The 24154-nt window shown below is 39.7% G+C and overlaps 1 protein-coding gene and 1 pseudogene across 1 annotated transcript in view; both read right to left on the reverse strand.

The window, feature by feature from the left end:
* The window catches only part of LOC136843727 (short/branched chain specific acyl-CoA dehydrogenase, mitochondrial), a 180052-nt gene that overhangs the window by 85274 nt on the left and 70624 nt on the right, over window positions 1-24154 (reverse strand). The window contains exons 3-4 of the mRNA XM_067112362.1: window positions 22365-22465; window positions 19292-19498 (exon numbers count right to left, since the gene is read on the reverse strand). Of these exons, the coding sequence (XP_066968463.1) occupies window positions 19292-19498; window positions 22365-22465 (308 nt within the window). The remainder of the gene's footprint in view (window positions 1-19291; window positions 19499-22364; window positions 22466-24154) is intronic.
* LOC136844506 (U6 spliceosomal RNA) lies at window positions 14882-14982 on the reverse strand (annotated as a pseudogene).

A 24154-nucleotide genomic window follows, 5' to 3' on the forward strand; every position in this document is an offset into this window, starting at 1 on the left:
CCCCCACCTACCTTAGACTTATTTGGTTGGTTTTGATTACTTATAGCACTATGATGTCTAACAGTGCAGCCATTTTTACAACCTTGCCTGTCACAGTCAGAACTGAAATGTTTATTGGATGCACATATGAAACACAGGCCCAGAGTTCTAAGTCGTTCTGTCTCTCCTCCTCTGGTTACATAGGATTTACAATGCATCCATATATGACTGCCTCTGGAGAGTCCACATCCTCTAACCTGGTTTAACTTGGCTTTGTTTGTACTTTCTTTAGGCCTTACCAATGCTTTTTTGGTCTCACAGATTGCCCTTGTTCTACTGCGAAAGCAGATACTGTCGTTAATGTATTAGCTTTTACTGGTTCAGTCTGTATAAAAGCCCTCAAATTGTGTATTTCTTCTTCAAGATATTTTTTAAAGGTGTCAAATTTAAGCCAATCTACCCCACACCTTCATTTTATTATTTCACTTACACTATTAGGTAGTTTGGTGTAGAGCAAGACGGTATACAATTCACTTAATTCCAGCTGTTCACTTCCCAATGATCTTATGCAGCATTCACATTGCGCTCTGGAACCTTGTAGCGATTCTGCATCTGCTTTGGGAGTCTCAGTTTGGAAGAGTTTTCAAACTAAACATTAGGTTTCTTTTAACATGTTCACTGCTTGCAAATATTTATCACCTTCTAATTTAGGACCAGATATCAGTTCCAGAGCCTCACCTTCCAATAGGCCCTTAAAATATGAAAACATCTGTATTTTCTAAAAAAAAAAAAAAGTTAAGTATACCTTAGTTTAACCAGACCACTGAGCTGATTAACAGCTCTCCTAGGGCTGGCCCAAAGGATTAGATTTATTTTACGTGGCTAAGAACCAATTGGTTACCTAGCAACAGGACCTATAGCTTATTGTGGAATCTGAACCACATTATAGCAAGAAATGAATTTCTATCACCAGAAATAAATTCCAAATCAGTATGTTGGTGTACTGATATTTCATAAAATTTCCAAAATGAATTCCATTCTAATACATCATGAAAATGTTTGAGGTCTAATTTAAGTAACTTTACACTAGCTTTAACAGGCAATATCGGTGCACTAGGTTCACTCCCTACAGCTAGAAACTCGTGATGGAAGAGTTTAGTCTATGAATTTCAGTGCCTACTTTAGGCTAGATTCAGCTTGATTCATAATTTGGTCAGGTTGTCCTCAAGGATCTGTCAGATCCAATATTTCATTATCCAATTCCTGGATTTTCTGCAAATATTCCTTCAGGGAGTCTCTCAATGAAGAAATACTACTGATATCACCCGTATCAATAGTAGTTTCAACCTTTTGTGCCCAGTTAGTTATCACAGACTTAAAATGCCCCCATTTCCTCTTTAATTCGTCCATGTCAGACATCTTAGCCTATAATTTACCAACACCAAGATATATATGTTCTTAATGCTAAAAGGTCTACAAACTGCCAGCTCCAAAAAAATTTATATAGCACACTAGCAAATATAAATTAAAATGGTACTTCACTGTCGGTTATATTACATATATGTGCCCTTGACTACACATGTACGTACATATATACAATGTACAACATAGAATTTTATTTCAAATTAAATTTCACTTAAGTATCTCAATCCATTTCAGGTTAGGCTAACACGTGACTAATTCTAAAAATGGCTGCCACCATCAGCCGGTCATGTTCTTATCTTTATCGCCAAGTAAAACAACAATTCTTAAAATTTCATAAATACTAATTATACAGATCACTGCTATAACAACCAATCACTAAGATCCTGGTCACAGCACCAACTCATTCCGACTCGTTCAGAATAAGTATAGCATTTCAAATCATAAAGTGATCGTATAGCGTAAATGGTTTGAAATGTACTAACCTAATCGTAGCCTAAGTTTTATGCTACGACACCCAGGTTACTTCAACTATATTATTCCAACTCACGATCAAAACCATACTGCATTGACTATATTATCCAAGACATAAATGGCACAAACTTACTGTTAGTTCAAATGGTGCATTCAATACTCTTACCTTAAATTGAGGATGGAATTGGCATGAGCACAATCTCTACTTCATAACCCTCATCCAATACACACTCCAAGAAATTCTCCTTACATTTAGATATGCATATCTCCTAAAGGAAATCTCCCTAAATGAACTTCACGATGAAAAGGAATACTTAAGTGGATTTGAAGGCACCGACAACTATTGCTGAATCCTGAGTCCTTCCTTGGTACAGCTACACTGCACCAAAGCTGTAACAAGACTGACTCCACAACCGTCACCGACCAACACCAAACATTTGACTAACAACCGAACCAACAAACAGCCAATGACCGGTACTTAAGCACTATTACATGCATACTTACAACTGAATACACAAAACAGCCAAACACAATACTTTTCACAGCTAAATACAAACACAACAAAACATAATATCTTTCCTCTACAAATACACATTTCCACTTTATGTAAATTTAGAAAGAATACATAAAACTGTACCACAACTTGCGGAAAAGTATAATCTCTCTTGTCAAAGTTTCAACAACAGTCTAGTAGGCAATAAGAGCATAAAATATACATACTGATAAATAGTATACACTGCACAAATCCATTTAGTGCTAAATTAAAAAAAAAAAATATACATAATGACATGCACAGACAAGAAAAATGTAAACAAAAGAGCTGTGTAAGTGCTGTTCCAAGTCATATATACTGTATGCATAAAATATACTGTACTGTATACATGTACTTTGTTATATATTATCAGTTGCTACCATAAATTACATTACACACAACTAAAATAAAATTGGGCCCATTAAATAAATTTCTTTAGCATTATTACATCAATATTACTATTTCTGTGGTATTGTATAAAAAAATTTCCTGTCATTAGACCATCCAAAGTGCATTGTGTATACAGTACTGTATTACTCATGTTATAATTTTAATCCTATCAGGAGATATTTTACAGCCATATTGTTATTTGTATGGTATACTGTATGAAAATTAAGTCATCTTTACAGCTTCCACTTACATCTGTTTCTATGGTATTTTTTATCCTAATGAATTTCATAGTACAGGCAGTCCCTAGTTGTCAGCAGGGGTTCCGTTCCGACAGCGTGACAATAACCAAAAATTGCTAATAACCGAAAATCTGTGATTTTCGGCACCTTTTCAGCGATTTTTGGTTATCGGCACCTCTGTTAGGTATATATTGGCGCCAATACCCAGTTATCGGCACCGATAAGCAGAAATCAGTGATTTTTGCAGCCAAAAATTGCTGATTTTTGCCGCTAGACAAGCGCCATAAAACCGGATCACCGATAGCCGGGGACGACTGCCTATACTGTATACTATATCACAGCAAGGCAACATAAATTTTGCAAGACTAAAGGAACCTTGATGGACTGACAGAAGAGGAATGGCCCCCAGTCCTGTGCAGCCCTTAAATGGGCAGGGGGTACTTAGAATCTCATGGCCTCCTAATTCTTTTATTCATGCTAAATATACTATAAAAAAAATTGGCAATTGGAATGTGAGAATGCTAAATCAGGAGAGCAAAATTGAAGGGTTAGTGGTAGTTTTTCAAAGTTATGAATTAGACATTTGTGCTGTAACAGACACAAGATTAAATGGGGTCGATAAATTGGACTTGGGGAATAATTTATGTTTGTTGACGTCTGGCCGACACGATGGATGCATTATCAAGGAGTAAGATTGCTGTTGGGATGCAAGGCACAGAAGGTTCTATGTGAATGGGCTCCTATGGACAAGCAACTGTTGTACGCATGGTTCAAGTAAAATCATGGAAACATCAGTCTGTTTGTGTTATGCACCCACTAATGATGCACCTGATGAAAGGAAAGATGCATTTTATGGAAAGCTGCAGGAAGGATTAGGAAGAATTGCTAGACATGATGTTTTGATTTGTATCGGAAACTTCAATGCAATAATGGGCTGCTCGAATGAGGGATTTGAGGCTTGTATGGGTAAGATGGGTGTCGGTGGTAGGATGAGTGAAAATGGAGTAAGGTTTGGGAGTTTTTGTCTAGCAAATGACTTAGTCATTGGGGGCACTCTTTTTAAATACCACAATATACACAAGACAAAAATGGGTGTAACCGTGTGGAAAATATAAAGATCAGATTAATCATACTGCTGTTAGTAAAAGTCATAAAAGCTCTTTGCTAGATGTTCGTGTTTATCAGGGAGCAGATATTAGTAGTGATCATCATCTCAGCATTGCAAAAATAAGACTTAAGCTAAAAAGTCAGAAGAAGGGAAAACCTGTTGTTGATAGGTACAATATTGATATGCTTAGAAGGGAAGGAGAGGAAAAGGAGGAATTTGGAATAGAATGCAGAAACAGGTTTTTGGTGTTGGAAACATTGGAGGAGGGAGGGAGGGAGAAGTGTAGATGAGATATCGGGGAATGTGAATAAAGCTTTGCATGAGGCTGCTGGTTGCATGATCATAAGGAGACTCAGATTGAGGAAAAAGATGTAGATGTCTGAGGAAACATGGGGTATGATCAAAAAGAGAGGTGAAACAAAATTGAGGAGTGAGATGCATTTTGTTAGTGATGAAGGTTTTGAATTAGCAAGAACTAAACACTTGAGTTTGGATTCAGAAGTTAAAAGGCTAACTAAGAGAGATAAAAGATCTGTTAACGAAAAGGTTGTGGAAACTGAAAAATTAATTAATAAAAATGATGGTCAGAGTCAAAGGATAGCACATAAGGCAACTGAAGAGCTGATTGGCAGTGCTGGTAAGCATACTGATATACCAGTCAGGGATATGGAAGATAATTTATTGACGAAAAATTCTGAAATCAGAAATAGATGGAAAGAGCACTTTGAGACAGTTCTTATTAGACCAGTCCCCCCAGAAGAGGATATACCCCCTGCTCAGGAAGATTTCAGGCTAGAAGAAGTAGTTGAGGCAATGAAACAGTTTAAAGAATTATAAGGCACCACGAGAGGGTGGTTTATTCCCAGAAATGTTTTAGGGGATCGGCAGCCTAAAAAACTGAAAAAATCTTCAAAAAATTTGATTTGCTGAAAAAAATTCTATGGCTTCGTATAGGGTTCAAGAATGTGTCCACCAAGTATTATGCTAAAATTTGCCTTATTTCTCTAGTTATGGCCTCAAATGTAACAATAACTGTATACCCATAAAACACCACTAGCACAAATGATTTAGTCTGGTATAGTTTTTGCAATATATGTTACGAAAACTTCCTTTGAAATGAAATGTATAATGTCAATAATATCCTACTTGGCACCTTTTTAGTTATTCCTAGTCATGACAAAACACACATCATGCCATGAGGCTCAGCTTGTGGCGACAATTGCCTATAAACTTCCAAGTTAGAAGGTCACGTTTTTCACGCTCGCTAGCCTTGACTGAACTCTGTATTTTCTGCAGTGTTTTTGTTTTTTCACCATGCCTAAAATGTCCAAGTGTTCACTTCATGCTTCTAGAACGCAGAGAAGCCAAGTGGATAAGTCCAGGCAAGAAGTAGAAGAAAGAATTCAAGAAATTAGTGCCATAGAGGGGAATGGAGCAACAGAGAGAGAGAGCTGTCGCCCAGCAAATGGCGCAGGCTACGATCTCTGCTGACCAGAGACCAACCACATCCACCCCTAAACGTCTCTTTATTCGTTTGTCACTACTAAAGGGCAAAGATATTTTAGAAGAAGAAAGCAGTAGCTCGGAGTCTGATATTATAGACCATCCTGAAAATAAAATGATCATAATAAGTGAAGCAAGACTTGATCTATTACTTGAATCACGAATCCCTAATTGTGAATGTAAAGTAATTCCCAGGATCCATTTGGCAAGGGATGGATTCGAGACACTAATAAAAAAGATATGTCCTAAATGCAGAGGGAAAATTATTTCAAAACCTGCAAAATGCCCACCGATTTCTACAGAAGGAAGGAAGGCTCCAATTTACAAAACCAATGTGGCACTAATCTATCATTCTTTGTTGGAAGATTATGGATTCGAGGGATTGACAAGATTACAAAGAACCCTTGGTATAAAACCAATGGGAAATAACAAGTATTCATGCCATCTTAGATATCTTTATAATAAAATGGAAGCATATTTTCAGATGAAACAAGAACAGATCTTTGAAAATATAAGTACATACTACAGGAAATATATGGGAATTGTGCCTGATGACAATGGAATACTCAATACTGATGTATCCTACGATGGGACATGGATGAAAAGAGGCCATGTTTCTAATGTAGGTATGGGAGTCATAATAGAAGTGTGCACAGGATCTGTGATAGACTTTGAAGTGATGAACAAAGTTTGTAAAGTATGTGCCTCTAAAACGACTGTACTAAAAGAAAAGAAAATAACAAGATTTCAACGTGTGGAGAACCCTTCATGATGAAGATTGTAATATAAACTATGAAGGTACATCAGGAGGGATGGCAACAGAAGGAGGCATAAGGATGTTTTCAAGGTCACAAGATTTGGGATTCCGCTATGCCACCTCTGTTGGAGACAGAGATTCCAGCGCTTACAATAGTGTTTTAGCGATGAATGGTGGAAATGGACCGTATGAAAATTTAAAAGTTGGGAAACTAGAATGCATCAACCACGTAAAGAAAAGAATGACCAATAGAATGAAGAGACTAAAAGAAGATGAAAAAGAAGAGAGAGTAACATGAACTGGAAAAAGAAGAAAATTTAGTGCTCTAAGTGGAAAGAATAAATTGTCGGATACAAATATTAGCATAATGACAACTTATTATGGCAGGGCAATCCACCGTAATATTGGTAAATCATGGATTGACATGAAGAAGGATATAATGGCATCATTTCACCATATATTTAGTTCCAAAGAAAATCAACGTCATGGGCTTTGTCCAAAAGGGGAAGATTCTTGGTGCTACTTTCAGCGCAGCATAGCAATAGGTGAAGAAAGAGAGAAAATAGAGTTCAAGAGATCTTCAACAGTTATCAATTTAGATGCTGAGAGTGAAAGCAAAATAAAGGCTGTGTATGAAGCACTGTCTGAGAAAGATTTGCTCGAATGCTGCGTTCGCAGTCTTACACAAAATGGGAATGAAAACTTTAATTAAAAAATTTTGAACAGAGCACACAAGACTAAGTTTGCTGGAGCACAAACAGTAAAGTTTATAGCACAAACAACTGTGCTTGACCATAACTTTGGATACAGAAAAGCAACACTGTTCCAAGAATTTGGCATATCTTCTGCTCTTCAACGAAGCCTGGAACTTCAAGATAAAGAAAGAAAAAGATTGAGTGCCAGAAAGAAGAAATTCCCAGAAAGAAAGAAAATGCACAAGAAAACTCAAGAATTTGAAGCTGGAGGATTTTAAATAACCACATAACCTGGCGACAATGAGTAGTGTAGGCAACTATGATACCCTAGAGTAATACCTTGCAACAAGATCAGACAGGGGGGGACCAGGAGCCTAAAATTTATAATAATGTGTCTTAGGCACATAAATAATCAATTAATATTCTTATTTATAATCATTTTGCATTAATTAATACCCAAAAATGAAAATTAAAACCATAAAATTAATTGTAACACAGTCTTTCAATTTTTTTATGTAACTAAAACTTTGAGGGCCTGTTTCTCAAAACATAAGTTTTTCACCTTTAAAATGCATCTCCTCCCTTAGTATTGGACCAATCTAAATGAAATTTTTTATATAACATGGGGAAACGTGGTAGATTAATAAAATGCCAGGGATTTTTTATATTTTGAGTTGCTGATTTTTGGTAATTTTTTTTCTGTCATTTTTCTGGGAAAATTTCATAAAAAAGAAAAAAATTCATATCTCGAAGAAGAATTGAAAAATAAAAAATCCCTGGCATTTTATTGAAGGTCCATATGTGTTTTATACGTGGTTCAAATCCCATCCCTTAAAAACTAAAAGCAAAGGAGAAGATGCATTTTGAAAATGGCCATTTTTGGCCGAAAAACGCTCTGGCGTCACAAAACCTGAGGTCATTGACCATAATTTTTTTCCCCCAGAAGTTCCACATAATGTCCTTAAACAAACCCCCTATATATCAACAACCTGTCATTAAAAAAGTGGGAAACTGGCCAATCCCCTTAAAGTGGAGGAGGATAGATAATACTGTATTTGTTTTGATGATATTATTAAATGAGATATGGGTGACGGGAATAATACCACTAGGTTGGAAGAATGGTGTGATCATTAAAGTTCCAAAGAAAGGAAATCTGAGTAGGTGTGTGGTATTTGGAGGGGAATCACTTTGTCACCTGTAGCCTTGAAAATTTTCTGTAGAGTACTGTTGAATAGGTTGAAGCCAGTGGTTGATGGTATTCTGAGGGATGAACAGGCTGGTTTTAGAAAGGGGCGGGGATGCAGTAATCTGATCTTCATAGTTAGGCATTTAATGCAGCAAGCAAATGAAATGAAAACTCCACTGAGTCTTTGTTTTGTTCATTTTGCAAAGGCCTTTGATAGTATTTCAAGAAGGACTATGGGAAAAATCATGAGGCATTATGGAATACCGGAAAAGTTTGTGACGGTTATCATGAACGTGCATGAGGGCACACCTTATAAAGTGATGGTTGATGGGTAATGAGTGATCCTTTGGAAGTCAAGTCTGGTGTGATTCAGGGTGGCATTCTGTCTCCTCTGTTGTTTGTATTGGTCGTGGATTACGTTATGATAAAGGTTAAAAAAGAAACAGATGCAGGTATAATCTGGGGAGAAAATGTGAAACTTCTTGACTTGGATTATGCAGATGATATGGTTTTGATCTGTGAGGGACCAGAAAAGATGCAAAATGTGTTGGATTATCTAGTGAGTGAAGGTCGAAAGGCTGGTTTGGTTATTAATAGTGGAAAAAACTGAAATCATGAATATGAATATTGAAAATGCACAGGATCGTCTAATTGAAGACTTGGTTGTAAAGCAAGTGGATAAGTTTAAATATTTAGGTACTTATTTAGATAATGATGGTTCTTTGAGCACAGAATTTATGGAAATATTAAAAAAGGCTCCTCAGGCAATGGAAATGCTTAAAAATATTTGGAAAATAGCAATTTTTCTGTGCATACAAAAATCAAAATTTATAAGGTAATGGTTAGGAGCATTTTGATTTATGGGCATGAGTCATGGTGCAGTATAGTGACTTCGGATAAAAAATTCTTAGCATTTGAAAATACTGTAATGTACTCAAAACAATATTAGGAGTTAATTGGAGGGATAGGATATCAAACAACAGAATTAGAGAAGTAACGGGGGTGCAGCCAATCAACGATTATGTTAGATTCTCACTCTGAAAGTGGCTAGGCCATGTGTACAGAAGACAGGGAATAGTATGAGATACACCAGGGTGGGTTGCTCTTGGTAGAAGAGGTAGAGGTAGGCCAAAGGAGACAAGGTTAAGGACAACGAGGCAGGAAGCAGGACACAAATGCTGGGGAGATCTTGAGGAGTTAGCCCAGGACAGAACGTGGTGGTGTGAGTTCATCGAGGCCCTATGCATCCCTGTGGGTACCACAGGAAATGACTGATTGATAGGTTGAAAGATCAGGAACAGACGCCAATGAGCTGTTGCAAAGACAATACCTACAACAAAAGTAACCTCTTTATGTGTATGTTTACATGACAGAGTGGAACTGTGGGATTTGTTAGTCGTGGCTTTAACTAAATTAACATAAAGAAAATTATTGTCATATTAAGTGTGTTTACCCAGACCACTGACCTAATCTATTCACTACTACAGTACAACCTCTTAAAACCGGCTTCCTTGGGACCAGGCCATAGCCAGACCACAGAAAATTCCGGACAAAAGAAATCACCCCTAAAAAACCCCTCTGTAAATAAAATCTTGCCAGATCATTTCCCATATATATGGCTATATTATCAAAAGTAGAACAAAGCTTATGAATAATCACTTTCACACGTTATGTTTAGTTCCTTAAGAAAATTCTGGCCTGCTTCAAAAGCACACTTTAAAAGCACACTGTTGAATTCTGATCTCCTGGCACCTTTCAATGTTCTCTGGCATTTCAAGCATTTCTGGCTTTTGTTTTCAGCAAAAACCTCAAAATCTGCTGCTTTTGTTTCTTTAAACCTACATGTATGTGTATGTGTGTGTGTGTGTGTGTGTGTGTGTGTGTGTGTGTGTGTGAGAGAGAGAGAGAGAGAGAGAGAGAGAGAGAGAGAGAGAGAGAGAGAGAGAGAGAGAGAAACTCTTGACCCCATAAAGGTTGTTACACCAACAAATATCAGTTTGCAAAATTCAAATAACATTTGTACTAAGGATGATCATTTTAATAAAATGAAATTTTTACAATAAAATAAAATTTTATATATACTTAGCAAGCAATTACATAGCTATTAGTTAACTCTACATGGCAGCTTGAATTCAAAATTTCGAGGGTAAAACTTCACACGTCTGTGTAGGTGACCAGTTCCGCCCACTAGCGGGAATATTAGGAACGACGTTAGCAGATAACTTCAATCTGTTCAAGCTTTATGTCCATCAGCAGGGAGGAGGGTGGGCTCTGATCATGTAATTACTTGCTAAGTATATATAAAACTTTTTATATAAGTAACTTACCATATAATTACATAGCTGATTCCCACATTGATAAGAGGTGGGATACATGAACATATTCTACTCCAAAAACACTAAGTACATAATGAACCTGAAAACAGAAAAAACTGCTAGCATTGAAAACCAATGCTTGTCATTACCTATCAGCTAAGAGAGATACTAGGATACTGCCTCAGGTACATGCTCATCTTAAAATAATTCACAGTAGCGTGGCAGTAAAGTCATGGGTAACCTCCTGCTTAGTGGGAACTTTGCAACGAAGGAAGTACTCCAATGGCTAGCAAAGCATGATAGGTGCTCGCCCTTGCCCTGAGTGTAGCACAAAAATAAAAACAGCCAGACAACATTGTCACCTACACTGAGATAAAACCACAACCCATCCACTGAAAGTGGTGGGTGCTTCAGGTACAATGTACCCACCATGGTTCTGCAAAAAACCTCTTCACCTTATTACAAGATGAAGAGACAGTAAGAAAAAACAATCCTATGCTTCCTTCCGTGGTGTCATGCCAGTCACTAGAAATGGTCTTAAGGCACTGAAAGATTCAACACTGTTTAACTTCCATTAAAAATAGTGAGAAATGAAGAATGATTAAATTCCCAGTGGTTCGAAGGCAGAATGGACGTACGAGGCATAAAACGTATGCAAGCTAAAGAGGTAGAGGCTACTATGACGTCCTTATCTTTACTTAAAAGAAGGCAAACTGCTCTCTTAATTCTGAGTGCATCCCAAGTTTGAAGTCCATGGGAGCAATATATTCTAGTCAGTGAATGAAACGGATCTTGCCATATCACCATATGTAGAGGATGGGCCTCTGAAAAACTCCAAAAGAACAGAGACCTCCCTATTCTCCCACAGAGCTGGAAAGGACTTGAACACTTGCAGAATGATCTAGTGTCAGGTTGTAGCTGGAGCCACAAGTACTGAGAGCCAGTTAAGCTAAGAGCTCGGGACTGGCAGGCACTCGTGGGAGCTAGCGGGCGCCCATGGTAGCTAGCGGGCACTCGTGGGAGCTAGCGGGTGCTCAGAGCAAGAGCTGGTACCAGGATGGGTGCCATGTGAGCTGGGAGCCAGATGAGCTAGAAGCTCGTGGCTCTGGAAGCTCTATAGTTGGAACCAGACAGCAGCTGACACCAGACTGTAACTGTTGCCCAGCGAACTGGGCGACAGGCAAGCTAGAAGATCGGGATCACTTGATAAGCATGATAGGTGCTCGCCCGTGCCCTGGGCGCAGCACCAAAATAAAGAAAGCCAGACAACATTGTCACCTACACTGGGATAAAACCACAACCCATCCACTGAAAGCGGTGGGTGCTTCAGGTATAACGTAACCCCCTGGCTCTGCAAAAAACTGTTCACCTCATTACAGGCAGTCCCCAGTCAACGGCAGGCTTGGTTAACAGCGACCCGGTTTTACGGCACTTGTCTAGCAACGAAAATCGGCAATTTTCGGCGCCGAAAATCTCCGATTTCCACTTATTAGTGCCAATAATTAGGTATTGGCGTGATACTACCTAACAGAGGCGCCAATAACCAAAAATCAGCACTTTTTGGCGCAGATAAGCCCTGAAAATTGCCAATTTTCAGTTATCATCACACCCTCAGAACAGAACCCCCGCTGATAACTGGGGATTGCCTGTACAAGGTGAAGAGACAGTAGGAAAAGCAATCCTAAGCTTCCTTTTGTGATACCATGCCAATCACTAGAAATGGTCTTAAAGCACTGAAAGATTCAACACTGTTTAACTTCCATTAAAAATAGTGAGAAAAGAAGAGCGATTAAATTCCCAGTATTTCGAAGGCAGAATGGATGTACGAGGCATAAAATGAATGCAAGCTAAAGAAGTAGAGGCTACTATGACGTCCTTAGCTTTACTTAAAAAAGGGCAAACTGCTCTCTTAATTCTGAGTGCGTCCCAAGTTAGAAGTCCATGGGAGCAATACATTCTAGTCAGTGAATGAAACGGATCTTGCCATATCACCGTATGTAGAGGATGGTCCTCTGAAAAACTCCAAAGGACAGAGACCTCCCTATTCTCCCACAGAGCTGGAAAGGGCTTGAACGCTAGAAGAGTGATCTGGTATCAGGCTGTTGCTGGCACCACAAGCGCTGAGCGCCAGCTGAGCTAAGAGCTCGGGACTGGCAGGCACTCGTGGGAGCTAGTGGGTGCCCGTGGTAGCTAGCGGGCACTTGTGGGAGCTAGCGGGTGCTCGGAGCAAGAGCTGGCAACAGGCTGGGCACCAGGCAAGCTGGAAACCAGACGAGCTAGAAGCTCGTGGCTCTGGAAGCTCTATAGCTGGCACCAGACTGTAACTGTTGCCCAGCGAACTGGGCAACAGGCGAGTTAGAAGATCAGGATCACTTGATAAGCATGATAGGTGCTCGCCCTTGCCCTGGGAGTAGCATCAAAATAAAAACAGACAGACTACATTGTCACCTACACTAAGATAGAACCATAACCCACCCACTGAAAGTGGTGGGTGCTTCGGGTACAATGTAACCCAGCACGCCGGCTCTGCAAAATCTCTTCACCTCATTGCAGGCAGTCCCCCGTTAATGGTGAGCTTGGTTAATGGCGATCCGGTTTTATGGCACTTGTCTAGTGGCAAAAATCTGCAATTTTAGGTGCTGAAAATTGCCAAATTCTGCTTATGGGCGCAGATAATTAGGTACTGGCGCTGATAACTGAAATTCAGCACTTTTCGGTGCTGGTAAGCCCCGAAAATCGCCAATTTTCAGTTATCATCACACCCTCAGAACATAACCCCTGCCGATAACTTGGGACTGCCTGTACAAGGTGAAGAGACAGTAGGAAAAAACAATCCTATGCTTCTTTCCGTGATACCATGCCAATCACTAGAAATGGTCTTAAGGCACTGAAAGATTCAACACTGTTTAACTTCCATTAAAAATAGTGAGAAATGAAGGACGATTAAATTCTCAGTAGTTCAAAGGCAGAATGGATGTACGAGGCATAAAATGTATTCAAGCTAAAGAGGTAGAGGCTACTATGACGTCCTTAGCTTTCCTTAAAAGAAGGCAAACTGCTCTCTTAATTCTGAGTGCATCCCAAGTTAGAAGTCCATGGGAGCAATACATTCTAGTCAGTGAATGAAATGGATCTTGCCATACCACCATATGTAGAGGATGGTCCTCTGAAACTCCAAGAGGACAGAGACCTCCCTATTCTCCCACAAGAGCTGGAGAGGGCTTGAATGCTCAGAGAATGATCTGGTGTCAGGTTGTAGCTGGCACCACAAGTGCTGAGCACCAGTTAAGCTAAGAGCTCGGGACTGGCAGGTGCTCATGGGAGCTAGTGGGCGCCCGTGGATAGCTAGCGGGCACTCGTGGGAGCTAGCGGATGCTCGGAGCAAGAGCTGGCAACAGGCTGGGCACCAAGCAAGCTGGAAGCCAGACGAGCTAGAAGCTCATGGCTCTGGAAGCTCTATAGCTCATGCCAGACAGCAGCTGACGCCAGACTGTAACTGTCGCACAGGAGCGACCCGGAAAGTTTCCGGTTCACCCGTGGGTTTCTCGACCAAGATCCGAGGTGTAAAGTAGAAGACTAGGTCTGGGTTTAGAGGAAGAAGGGAGTTCCCTTCTTCATCTAAGTATGTACAGCCGCCATTGTAGGTCCGACTTTAATCCGGGGCTATAGTAAAAAGGTGACGGTGTCCGACTGTGTTACATCGTCCCAGTTGTAACCAAAGTACTCCGGTCAAGACAGTCGTTCTACGTCAAGACTGATGTGAAGTCCAGAAACTGAAAGATCAAACAAGGAGGAGAGATGACTCATGAGAAGACCTAAAATGCAGCTTAGAGGTCGAGAAACAGGTCCCCAAACTGAGAAAACCCTGTCTGGGAAGACAGGCCTTCTGGTTCGTCTCCACTGTAGACAACCGAGCAATCTTGTAAAGCATCGTGCAGCGTTGTGGACATTGCGAACCAACTGCTGACTCTGCGGACTCTTGATACCCGGACGGACACTTGGAAAACCCATAGGCTCAACTGTACCTCATACAGACCACAAAATTCTGTAGTACAACATAGTCCTCCATAGGCCAGCCACAATCCTTCAACAGAGAAAAAACAAAGCTTGTGAGCGGACGCTGGGTGTTGAACAGAGAGTAGGCACCTGGCAAAGGGGACTGACGCCGACTACAAGGAAGCTGGAGCCAGGCGTTCCATTGGGAACTAGTGCCCAAAAAAGAACAACAGTGTTTCTAATGAAAAGACCTAGGCGCTGATCAAAAATTGTGGAAGGCTTCACAAATTGTATGTGGAAGGCTTCACAAACTGTGACAACTTGCGCAAGGGCCATGCTAATTTCTCTGCATCGTTCCAATTAGAATATGTACTGCCGAAGCAAGTACTTTGGACAATGGGCGCCCAAAGGGGGTCACTGGGTACTCCATCGAACACTGGATAAACACTTGGCACCAAAAAGAGGCATCAGCCTAGCTGGCTGAAGACCAGTGCTCTGGAAGACCATTTCGAGTGATGCTCACACTACACATTGAAACACTATGCTTCCATCAAGAAGCCTTTCCAGTAGCTGTCTGACGATACTGTACCTGGATTACAGGCTCGACTGAGGGACACCTACCTGGGGGCAAAACCCATCGGACTCCCTTGGACCGCCAGTATGTCTCCTCTCAGGAGAGGGGAGTATGACAGGGACTTTAGGACTAGGATATCCGACAGGATGGATAACCTACTACACTGCCATGAAGACGCCTTTTCAGTGACTGTCTGTCGATACCTGGGAATGTGCAACAGGTTTGACCGAGGGGCAACTACCCGGGGACAAACGCCCTTGGACTCCCTTGGACCGCCAGTATGTCTTCTCCCAGGAGAAGGGGATTATGACAAGGACTTTAGGTCTAGGATATCCGAAGGGCCGGATAGCCACCTCCTCTACTACACCTCCATGCAGATACCTTTTCAGCAGCTGTCTGTCAATACCTGGGAATATGCAACAGGTTTGACCGAGGGGGCAATTACCAGAGGTAAATCCCACCAGCCCCCCTTGGACATTCAGTATGACTTCTCCCAGGTGAAGGGGAGTATGACAGAGACTTAGGTCTAGGAGGACCGGCAGGCCAGATGATCACCTCCTCCACTGCACAACACTCACTTTGCAAGGTTAATTTTCTGTTAACCCAGACACAAGACTGGCGATGGTATGGGAAGGAAGCTAGGGAGCCAGGCGTGGAAGTGAGTGGATAAACACAGAGGGCTAGTAGAAGGAGAGAAAAAGGGTATGTCAGCTTTGTACATGCCTGACTGTCTGCTCCAGTTGCTGCCCATGGGCTCACTTGGGAGTTCGGGGGCTTTGGGGCTCCTTCGCTGCACAGAGCATGAGTTGCTGCCACATGGTAGGAGTCATCCGTGGGTGCTCAGGTGCTTTTGGGTGCCTTTGGCTGCTCAGAGCAAGATGGTAGATGGCACCAGTGGGTGCCATCTAGTGATCGTAAAATGACCTGGCGTCAGGCTGAAGTGGGCGCCAGTCGCTGCTTCTGGGTACTGGAAGTGTGGAACGTTCGTAACGTTCACAACCTGTGCATCAACCTAGACGTGTGTTATCCTTGCACAGGAGACATGAGAAGCTTCTCAGAAAAAGTTCCAACTTAGCAAATATACTGTCGAAGTGAGTACTCCACACAATATACTGATGAAGCAAATACTGGGACCAATTCTCGGCTGACAATAAATATTGTTTATAATTTATTACTTGTTTACACTTGTCTAGGTCAGGCACCACTTCCAAAATGCTTGCAGGGCCTCCATTATCAAATTAAGTTTATTCATCAGATGTATTGCCCTGAGCATGCGTCATCACACTGCAAGTTCCACATTCACTGTTTGATATTCCATATCACAGCATTGATAAACAAAAAAGTCAAAGTTTGTTTTGAAAGACTTCAAATCCTCAAACTGCCTCAGCTTAAGAAGAAGCTTGCTATATAATCTAGGAGCTGCGTAATAAGCACCGTTCTCTCCTTACTACTTTCTGCCCTTACACTTTCAATTCTCTGCAAGGGAAAATGTGAGGGTTACGATATTATTTACCAATGGCTAGCAAGTATACTAGGTTCGGTAAACAAACATAAAATGTGAATCTTTGGCCTAAAGAATGACGAATTAGGGCAATTATGTAACAACGGTTTGCAAAAGTCTACGCCCTGTAAACCCCACTGATGTAAAATTTGGACTGAAGGAATGGCGTAAGATGCAAGAATTACTTTTAGGGCAAAATACATCAACTGCTTGCAAGTAGCCTAGGCAAAAAAAAAATTTGCCTGGATTAGCCTAAAAGAATGACAAAACATCCAAGAATTACCTTAAGGCAAATAATCGGCAGCTAGCGAGGGCCTATGCCCAGGAAACACCATTTGAAAATTAATTTTAAGGCAAAATGACTGTATACTGAAGGCTTGCAAGTAATCTGCGCAAGATGCAAGAATTACTTTTTAGGGCAAATTTACATCCGCAGCACGCACGTAGCCAAGGCAAAAAAATAATTTTGCTTGGATTACCCAAAAAGAATGATGAAACAATTAAGAAATACTTTTGAAGTAATTATATCGGCAGCTTGCGGGTGTCTGCCCAGAAAGCACCATTTGAAATTAATTTTAAGGCAAAATTATACCAAAGGCTTGCAAGTAATCTATCCCTGGTAAACAAAAAATAATGCAAAAGTTTCAGCCTAAAGGAATGGTGTAACACATACGAGGAATGGCGTAACACATACGAGGATTACTTTTAGGGCAGAGTTATTACCGGCGGCTCGCAAGCCTAGATGTAAACAAAAGACTTTTAAATAAAATTCTCTTGATGAATCAACTTAATAACAAAACAAGGAAAAACTCATCCTTAGACTTCATGAAGGTTACTAATACGTGATCCAATGGATGTGTACACAACTGAAATCCAGATATTATATCTGGAAAATAATTAATACAGCTGCCGCCATACTCGGTGTTCACCAAAGCACTGCAGGAACCGATTGAAGTTATCTGCTAAAGTCGTTCCTAATATCCCTGCTAGTGGGTGGAACTGGTCACCTACACAGACGTGCGAAGTGCTACCCGCAAAATTTTGGATTCAAGCTGCCGTGTAAAGTGAACTAATAGCTATGTAATTACTTGATGAGTTACTTATATAAAAATTTGTTTTATATACTGTATGCACTTATATTTCATGCATTACTGTCATTTTATTTTTGTATTATGATTTATGAACATACCGTTCAGGTGCCATTTGCATTCTGATAATGTTTGCATTCTTAAAACCATCACCTGACTGCATTTTACTGACATCATCACAGCCATTAGTTGCTAAATGAAATGCATTTCGGAGATTAGTTTTTTGCTGTAAATTATCAGTGCTGGGTTTAAAAATGCATCTTACTTTATTTATAACGCAGTAAGTTAAATGAAGTAGAGGTGTGATTTTGCCAGTATCGGATGTTGCTTTTGCCTCTTCTAAAACATTTTGTGGCCTGCACATTATTTGTTTCTTCAACCACAGGTACAAATGCAAATTTAATGGCATACTTTCTTAGCACTTTCCTCTCCACTGAGCGAAGGATGAATAAAGATTTATTCTTTACTTATTTATGGCAGCCAAAATTGAAAATTAACAAATTTTTGACATGTTGACAATGGTAACGCAACCCTTAATAAACATGTTGGTTACTGTAACTGACATCAACAAATGCCTGTTTCTCGATTCGATAGTTCATGTCAGCACTTGATGTCTGTATGCCAGTGTCCTGCACAGAGTAGTATGTGATTCTTAATTATAAGAAATAGTGATGAATTCTTGGATAAGTCACAATGTTGGTAAGCCTGATTTAATGTATGAAGATTTGTATTTAACCTAATGAACTTTGGCTCCTAGGCTTATTTATTAGTTAAAAGCTAACTACCGAAACCGAACAGGCAAAGAAAGCCTAGCATAGTGTAATCTATCAAAATAAAAAAAAATCCAAAATCTGAAACGTGTGGCACCGCCCTCGTAACCACTCAACAACGAATGGCGGCTGATTCAAAAACATCCTGGACCATGGAATGCCTGATTTTTGAGGTCGGACTGTACTGGTATGAATTGTTTCCTTATTAGTTACTGATAACTGTAATGAACCTGTCAATAATTAAAGTAATCTCAGGTGCTCTGAATTCATTTTACCAACACCCTGTCACTGAAACCACCCACTGTTATGTAGACTAGCCTATGGGTCTGGTCGATTACACCATTCTCTGGGACAAAGAATGATTCATGGTTTTTTTAAATTCACAAGGAGCTAATTTCCCCAACCCTTGTGAATTTGGACTGAGAATTACAAACTCTAAAAATTCATGATCAAATGAACAGCTCCTTTATTTCAGAGCTGTTGTTAAGTACAACAAATGCTCTCGGCAGATAAGTCAGATTTCCCCTTCCGGGAGTATGTCCCACCAATCCATGATCCAACAGTCTGCTTTTAAAGTAGTGATTTAACTTTATTTACTGCCTATGATCAGGTATTAGTTAGTTATAAGTTTAACAAGACCACTGTAGTAACCGTAATAAATTAACTGATTTTAAATTTGCATAAACAAGAAGACTCTAGATTTCAATACACATAACCAAAATATTTAGGTAATTTCTGAAAAAAATCCATTAGGATACTTACAAATTCCAGTGCAAGTTTTGGAAGATAATGTGCCTTTTGCTCCTCAGTTCCATATGTACGGAACAAAGCTGTAATCAGGGTGTTGTGAATATCACAAAAAACACTTATGGAAGCATCTACTTTAGCAAGCTCTTCAATGACCAAATTTGCCACAAAGAATGATGACCCACAACCTCCATATTCTGCTTCAACTTCGACAGCCATGAACTGTAATATGAAAATCAATTTATTAATAACAGCAATTCACATCACATTGTTATCATAGACATCCCAGCTTCAAAAGGTGTAAGTGATTATAATTTTTAGTCTTAAATGAAGGTTAATACAACAGTTAACTTTCAAAGATTTCAAATGAACTTTATGATGTCGTACCAACCTAAATAGAACATGAATAATGGAAGTGATACAAGTATGAGTTCCATTCAACTTTCAGTCAAATATTAATTAAACATTAATTAACCATTACCAACATAACTGATTAGACAGGTCATTTCCTAAAACTATGCCATATCAATTACATATCAATGTCTAAGATTTTCTAAATCTTTACATTTTTAACAGCAACTCTAATATAATATTCAAAAGTAATGCTGTCATCATTATTGAATATTTTAATGTCAAGTGTTCCCATTATTTGGGTGGAAATATAAAGAGTTCTATTTGTTCTCTTATAACTCATGCATTTCCCACGTGGTCATTTCCATCGTATTCCTTTTCTCCATAACTTTTTGGGCTTTACCAATGGTCAGCTACCTTCCACTTCCCTAACTGGTTACTACTGTACTTACCTCTTATCATAAGCTCAAACCATCTCAATCTATTTTCAGCCTTGGAATGTCACACCTAACAGCTACATCCTGATTCACTATGGCTGGTCACAGGTGGTAGAGCATGTTTTGGACAATGAGCAAGTAGGTACTGTAAATATGTATGAACCCCGAGATGTTTTTCTGGTCAGAGGAGATTCTAAGTGGACACTGTCTATAATATCATCAGTGAGTTATATGTCTAGATTTATAAGGGTTACCTAAAGAATTTGCTCATAAAAATTAGAGGTGAAAAACTGAAGCTGAGCAAGTCCTAAAGTAAGCACTATTCCATAAAGATTATTACACCAACCTGAAAACTGAATTCTTTTAAAAACTTTTACTCAAGCTAACCAGTTACTCAGAAGTGGGACTATTACTATATTTATTCCTGGACTCTAGCAGCAATGATCACCAGACTGAACCCTAGAGGGTGGGGTAGTGCAGTCAGTGGACTGTAGGCATTACAGTATTAAGGAGTTCTTGCAGCACCCATTCAGCCTCTAGCTGCACCCACTTTATAGCCTTTAACTTTGCCTCCATTACTGCTTCCTTTCTTCCCTCTTGCTGTCTAACCTCCATTACTTCTTAGTGCAACTGTGGGGTTTTCTGCCAGTTCCACCTTTTGATCGTTGTACATCATCTCCCTTTATTTTCTGGATCTCCTTATCTTGCTGTCCAACCACTCCAACTCCTCTTTTCACTGTCTTAAGTGCTGAAAGGCCAAAAGTGACCCAGTTGAATATAGAATTTAGGCCAAATGCCAAGTACTGGGACCAATGAGGTCATTCAATGCTGAAATGGAAATTGAAAGGTATAACAGGAGGAAAACCTTGCAGCTGCACTATGAATCAATTATTAAGAGAGGGTGGAAAGTGAGATGGGAGAAAGGGAATATGAAAGGAGGTACAGTAAAAGGAACGAAAGGAGTTGCAGCTAGGGGCCAAAGGGACGCTGCAAAGAGCCTTAAGTAATGCCTACAGTGAACTGCAAGATATGCACTAACGGCAATACCTGCTTACATGGCAAAAGTGACCCGGTAATTGATATGACAGCCCACATTTCATTAGTAAAATCAAATCATCTGTTTGGAAATTACCAGCATGTTGATATTGAATTCATTAAATACATGAAATCTACTTAAATCATGTCTAATAAGATATCTGTCTAAGTGAGCAGAGAAAAATGCTTTGAAGACTGCTAGGTGTGGTCAAAGGAGATTACTTGGAAGATTTTCAAGTTGGATCACAGATCATAAGGATGATTTTTCAGCCATCCAACCCCTTCTTTTCGGACCTTCAGAAAGTAGTCTATTGCATATCTGCTCTCTCTAAGATTACGATTCTGGGGCAAGTCATGCTGAATATCCTCACAGTATTGAAGAAAGATAATCACAGTCATCCTTACATAACATGCTAGCCTGGTTCTCTACAGGAAATTATTTATATAATTTTCAGTCAATAACAAGAAAAACCTTGAAAGTTTAACATACCCAAAAACTTGCAGCACACTTGAAAAACAGAATTTTTCTTTGAAGGAATCAGATTTGAGATGAGTCCTCTCAACTCTCTACTACTTTATGAATTTGCACTTTCTGCATGAATTTCCGTCTGCATCAGGATTGCAGCTACCGTCTTTCTTTTTAATTTACAGAACCTTCCCACTTGTCTTTGTCCTGATACTTCCATATACTGTACCCAACTTTTCTAATTACTCTTCCATTCTCAACACATACCCATCCCATCTGATTCTTGAGATCCTAGCTTATTTTTCAACCTCCATGCACCTTGGAAACTTTCTCATTTGTAATATGACTTTTCCAATGTGTTTCAGTCACAAACTTAGCAGTTTATGGTCAAGACCTTTTCAAAATCTCTGCATACACATTACAAATAAAAACAAAAACCAAATCCTAAAATTTATTATGAAGTATAGGAAAGGTTTTGACAAATGAGTCTCCCTTTTTAAGAGAATCTCACCCACCTCATAAGTTCTAATTTACTCTCCACGGGCAATGATCTATCTTTCAATCTCTTTATCTAGATTAGCTTAACAGGAATTAGTAAAAGGTATTTCTCATGTTGGCCTACAACATTCAGCTACCAAAGTACAAAAAAAATCCTTTAATCATAAAATCCATCAGAATACTGTATCATGTAAAATCACAGAAATTAATCAACTGAACATCCTGACTACAGAATCTGAAATAGAAAAAACTCAATGACAAAAATCTTCTAAAATAAGATACAAAATCATTACATACATACTCCATTTTCAAACAGGCCTTTGACAACACTCTGGTCAAAATTGCCCTCTTCGTCCATTTTCTTCACCATAGGGGCAATCTTTTCACTTGCATACTTATATGCTGTAAGAAAAGAAAAGTATAACATTCAGAGCAATTGCAAATAATGAACATGTGTGAAAGGAAAAATACTGTTGCCAATGAAAAGCAACATTGACTACATTATTAACTTGACATATTAATGGAATGAATGAAAAGTCTTAAATCATTTTACCTTTAAAAAAGGGATTTTGACATAGGAAAAATCTATTTCTGAGGGAAGACCTGTGTCACCCGGTGAAATAACCATTAAGCACTTATTTCTAGGTATAATCATTGCTAAAAATACCAGAGAAAAAAAGCTATCAGGAATGCTGGGGTTACTACCCCCAGTTTGATCATCTATCAACCAAATAGATGTTGGTATATATAAGGGTGAGTGTATGATGTCACTGCCACAGGCCTCTGCTCTGTAGAGATTCCCAATCTCAAAAACCCCGGAAAGTGAGGAGCCGACACACAGTCAACACTCACTGCCCAGCCAACCAACGCCTCAGGCGCCATCTTGTACTCATTCCAGGCTAGCACCCACCCCCCAAGCTTGGTATGCCTACCAGGGTGGGAAACGCAGAACATGGGTGGGTCACCGGGTGACACAGGTCTTCCCTCAGAAATAGATTTTTCCTATGTCAAAATCCCTTTTCTGAGTTCGACCTGTGTCACCTGGTGAAATTGTAATAGAGAATCATACAAAGCTTGGAGAAACCCCTTTCTAAGATAACTACTAAGATGGAGATAAATAAAAGTACCAGTACAAACTTTAGTTTAATTATCCCAGCAGCAAAATTATGACATGAATAACGAAACAGGATAGACATGATCAATAACAGGGGCAAATATATACAGAAAAACTGGAAGGTACCACGACACTTAAAAGCTAACACAATAATAACTGTACAACATAACATGGTCAGGAGTCAGGTTGTGAAGCATGCCTGATCCAAGAGTAGATGGCAAGGTAAGTAAATGAGGCAGGCAGGCGAGAGAGGAAAAGGACAGGGTAATGAAGATCATATACATTAATCTAGGGCGCAAGGAACAATGCTTCCTGCAGCCACTGTAGAAAACTTCAGGGCCTCCAGTGATTTAAGATAGTGGCGCTTGAACACTGATGGAGATTTCCAACCCGTATATTTTTTAAGTTCTTCAAAATTCATATTATGGAAATAATTAGTGGAGGTGGCCACTGCTCGGATATCATGAACCTTAGGAACTGAATCCGGGTTAGCTTGTTTAATAAAATAGAGTATTTGTTGTCTGATGGCCTTTAAGGAAAGTGTTCCTCCTTTTCCCTGATAAAGAGAGGACCAGACAATACCTTAGAAGTTCTATGTAAATAGGCCTTTAAAGTGGTAACTGGGCATAAGGACGGGTCCTGTGGAAGGGGGATAACCTTCCAAGGGGACCACCTATCCTGTGGATCTTAATTCTTAGCTAAAAACCTTTGATCCGGGGATAGTAGAACTTCTCCTGACGGGAGGAAATCAATATGGTTCGACCCTCTAGAGAAAGCGGACAGTTCCGAAATTCTGGCACCTGAAGCTAGGCTAATTAAGAATAACGTTTTCCTTAACAGACTCAAATATGGACACTGTTCATTATCAGTGTCCGATGCTAATTTCAGTACGTCATTTAGGAACCAGGAAACCGTGTGTGGGCGGGTTGCTGGTCTCAAACGAGCGCATGCTCTAGGGATTGATAAAAAGTAAGAAT

This window comes from Macrobrachium rosenbergii, chromosome 12 (genome assembly GCF_040412425.1).
Source record: "Macrobrachium rosenbergii isolate ZJJX-2024 chromosome 12, ASM4041242v1, whole genome shotgun sequence".
Lineage (NCBI taxonomy): Eukaryota > Metazoa > Arthropoda > Malacostraca > Decapoda > Palaemonidae > Macrobrachium > Macrobrachium rosenbergii.